The sequence below is a fragment of the Mus caroli genome, chromosome 9, assembly GCF_900094665.2.
Source record: "Mus caroli chromosome 9, CAROLI_EIJ_v1.1, whole genome shotgun sequence".
Lineage (NCBI taxonomy): Eukaryota > Metazoa > Chordata > Mammalia > Rodentia > Muridae > Mus > Mus caroli.
This window is the reverse complement of record NC_034578.1, coordinates 83,254,010-83,258,081: the sequence shown is the minus strand read 5'-3', so window position 1 is coordinate 83,258,081 and position 4,072 is coordinate 83,254,010. Positions and strand designations below refer to the sequence as shown.

General features: G+C 46.9%; 1 protein-coding gene across 1 annotated transcript in view; it reads left to right on the top strand.

Moving 5' to 3' along the window:
• The first annotated feature begins 1,882 nt into the window (after positions 1-1,882).
• Me1 (malic enzyme 1) overlaps positions 1,883-4,072 on the top strand; it is a 128,331-nt gene continuing 126,141 nt past the window's right edge. The window contains exon 1 of the mRNA XM_029481966.1: positions 1,883-2,300. Coding sequence (XP_029337826.1) covers positions 2,062-2,300 — 239 coding nt within the window. The 5' untranslated portion in view covers positions 1,883-2,061. The remainder of the gene's footprint in view (positions 2,301-4,072) is intronic.

The window sequence follows — 4,072 nt, the reverse complement described above, 5'->3', positions numbered from 1 at the left end:
TGTGTGTGTGTGTGTGCACTCCAGTTTCTGAGGAAGCCAAAAGAGGGCGTCAGATCCCCTGGAGCTAGATGTACAGGTAGTTGTAAGCCATACCGATTGGGCCTGGGGAACTGGACTTGGGTCCTCTGCAGCAGAGCATCAAGTGTTTTTAACTGCTGAACTCTTTAGCACCTCCTCCCNTTTTTTTGTTTTTGTTTTTTCGAGACAGGATTTCTCTGTGTAGCCCTGGCTGTCCTGGAACTCACTTTGTAGACCAGGCTGGCCTTGAACTCAGAGAACTCAGAAATCTGCCTGCCTCTGCCTCCCAACTGCTGGAATTTAAGGTGTGCTCCACCACTGCCTGCTTTTAACATTCTTTACATGATCAATCATTTACAGGGTGACATTGAAACCCCAGTTTCTTACAAGGTAATGAAAGCAAAGGAGGTTGATTGTTTTTAATCTATATACTTGTTTTTCTGTGTTCTTGGCAATAAAATCTAATTCTACAAATGATTAAAAAGACTGAAACGTTTGTGTTCTAGTCAATATTTGGGAAATAGGTTCTTTTTAGACTTTTTTTTTTTTTTTTGGAAGTGTGTATGACTATACAAAATAGCTCCTTGGGCTGCTCACCATCCAAGATGACTGGCGCTGTCAGAGAACAAGTAAACAGACAGGAAAAGGAAGCAAGCAGCTTTACAGGTCCTGGAGTTCCTGAAATGTTGGCTTGGAGGGAGAGGTCACATGCTCTTTGGGCTTGTTCTATATTGGNGATCCTTGCTATAGACCTTAAGTCCCACAGCAACGGACAAGCAACATCTCTAAATTTAAGTCATAAAAGCTTCATTCTACTAAAACTGTTGGAATTGGTTTCTCCTGGAAATTTCTATCTTCCAGGTCTGCTGTTAAACTGTTTTTGACTCACACGAAGCATTATAATTGCAATGCGCCTCATNTAATTTAGGAGAGGGAGTTTTGTAAAGAACACCTCTTTCTCAGATGTTATGAGGTAAATTATTTATGGGTTGTAAAACTCACAATGAAAGGTGTCATGTTAAGTACAAGAAATGTTTTTGAAGAACTGTGCAATGCTAATATAATGCCTTCTATAAAATAACTGAGTCTAGATAATTTGAAAACCAGGCCAAAGAAACTTCTGAATTCACGCATAGCCTAAAAGCTATCATTGTACTGGTAGGGTCAAGTAAAATAATTAGAAAACATTTCACAGGTATCTAGGCAATATATAACCATTCTTCAGTGTTTAGGCGAATACCATAGAATCTGGCNATGCGATTACACTAAAAAGAAAAGGCTTTGGTGTCTGAAGGCTGCTTGATTGTTCTGTTCTGTTTTAATCAGACATCCCTGAGTGGCATGGGACTTACGTCTCCAGTCCTTGAATCTTTAAGTATAAATATCAATAATGCAACCACAGGGTTTGAATACTGGAAGACCTTTTATTCTGACTCTCTTTCATCAAAGAAGAAACCATATAGTCTTGCAAAAATGAACATCTTGGTTTCCAGAACGCTCAGGGAAATCCTTCTTAAGCTCAATAGGTCTGATCACTGGACCCGGGCACTCTTAACACCTCTCCTCTTATCGCGTTCAAAAGAAATTCCCCTCCCCTCCNATACTATTCAGAAACAGGCGGGGAGTCGCCCTCTCGCCCAGTGCCATCGAGGCCTGGACTTTCTGGGTCAAAGTTGATCCCCCTCCTGCATCAGGCCCCGGGGGCATGGCTGGCACTCAGGACGTTGGGGTTAGGGGAGGACAGTGGACGAGCGGAGGAAGCGAGGCGGCCCGCCCCTCACCCGTCGGGGCCCAGGTCTCTCGCTCGGCGCTCGCCAGCCTGGCCGGCGCCCCGCCCCCGCCTCCTCGAACGGCGGCTCGGCCGATGCCGCCGTGACTCAGCGCTTCTCGCGGGCCGCCCGGCCGCGGCGGCGGCGGCTAGGCGCGGGCTCCTCCCGCCTCGCCACCCCCTCTCGCCACCCACGCCCGCCCCCGGCCGCGGGGCCTTCCGTCGCACGGCCGCCGCCCGCCGCACTCCGCGTCCGCCCCGCCACCGTGCCAGCCATGGAGCCCCGAGCCCCCCGCCGCCGACACACCCACCAGCGCGGCTACCTGCTGACGCGGGACCCGCATCTCAACAAGGTGAGCCCTGCGGCCCCGAGAGCCGCCCTGTGCCCGCAGCCGGCCGGCCGCTGGGCCGCNGGGACCTGCGTGTCACCGAGGGGACCGTCCCACCCGGGAGGCCACTGTGGAGCCGGCGCCCTCGCCCCTCAGCATCCCGATGCGGGACCCCGGGGAGCGATGTAACTTGTGGTCCGCTTTTCTTTGTCTGCCCTTTTCCCATCCCGGGAAGGGCAGTGTGGACCAGTGTGGGAATCGAGCGTTTCCCGTGAGGGTGGTAGGCAGGCGGGCGGCCAGCTCAGTGCGACGTGCCTTCCCGGTCCAGGTGACTGGACTGGCAATGACTGGAGGCTGCTGTGGAGACAAGTGGTCCTACCGGTCCTGCCTTGAACAGAGATGGCCTCTGAGTGCCTGGGATCCCATCCACAAGATGTGGGGGCTCCAGGGCCTCTTGGCTTCTGGGATGACATGGTTGCATGGTGTGGGTGGTTTCTTGTTGAACCCTCCGTGCATGCCTAGGTGGGAAAACTTACATGATACGACGGTACAGTCATTTATTTTATTTATTCATTTATTTTCCTTTCTAANTTCTGACTTTTGGAAAGTTAATTTTTTTTTAAACCAGTCCTCTTTTTTTCTTTTCTTATTACAAGGAAATTCAATGTATGCCCCAGATCAGAGTTCCCTTTTCTCATGCTGTGCTCTCTCTCCTCCCACCCTATACCCAAGATCTCCCCTAAATGAGAACATTTTAGAAATAATCAGTTTGCTCTTGTAAGTAACTAGGTCTTATTTTATAGTGTGGATGGTTGTTAAATTGGTGTGTGTGTATGCACACACATGTGCATGCACGCGCATATGTGCATGCACGTGTGTGCATATCTGATTTCCTATTTCTTCAGTATATGGAGAGTGACATGAGTGTCAGCATGGAGGCCTGTTAAGTCTTTTAGGGTATCACTTTAGTGAACCTCCTTTTTCGTTAAGAAGTGTACCTCAGCATTTCTCTCTAGTCATGTTATGGGTGACTTGTGCTCATTATTAATAACTTAAACACGTGTGATTATTTTACACATTATAGCTAGTTTGAGTTTGTAATTTTTTTGTAGTGACTTCTACAAATCTTTGATTATTTACACTACATATAGTGTAAAAATTTTAAGTTTTCCTACTTATTTTTCCTTCAAAAATCAATGTAATTGCTAGTTTGAATTTTTTTTTCTTCCTTTATTATCCTGTAGGTCGAGGTCTATTTTCACTAGAACAAAGGTAAACTTTGGTGTGACAAAACCACTTGTGGCTTTCACGTGTTACCTGCCTGTCCTGATTTATGACGAAATTATGGGTCGCCTTGACAAGATCACACGAGTAGCAGAACCTGTTTGATTTTCTTAAGTCAAGGTTGAAATGTTTGTTAAGAGTGGGTAGACAGGCCAGCCCAGCCCAGCCCGTAGCAAAGGCATGCTTTCCTGGGTTTGGAGTCTCCTGCTAACCTGTAACAGTTGATACCCACTTTAGAAAGGATACTGTCACAAAGATCTTACACCAAAGGTAGAAAAGTACAGTATTAATGTGTGCACAGATTTTACCTGCAGTGTATCAAGTTGGATTACAAATCTGGGTCATCTTGGGACAATCAATAGAAGGAACTTTACTTATGCAGTCCTGGGATCAGTGGGATGCCTGTGGCAGTGACATCATCTGCTATATACTCAAGAGTCCCCTGTCTTTTTTACTAGGACAAAATTCTTAATTATTTAATTTTTTAATGTTGAGATGACCTGACTCCAAAGGGATGCTAAAGTCAACAGTGCTTTCTAAATTTCTCCTAGCAGACGAGNCTAGCCTGTCACCCGCTATAGGAATACTCGTTTAGCCACACTAAGGAAGAGTTTGCCGATCCTATCTTTGGGTGACCAGGACATGCTTAGTTAGTATTATGTCCTTACATTTA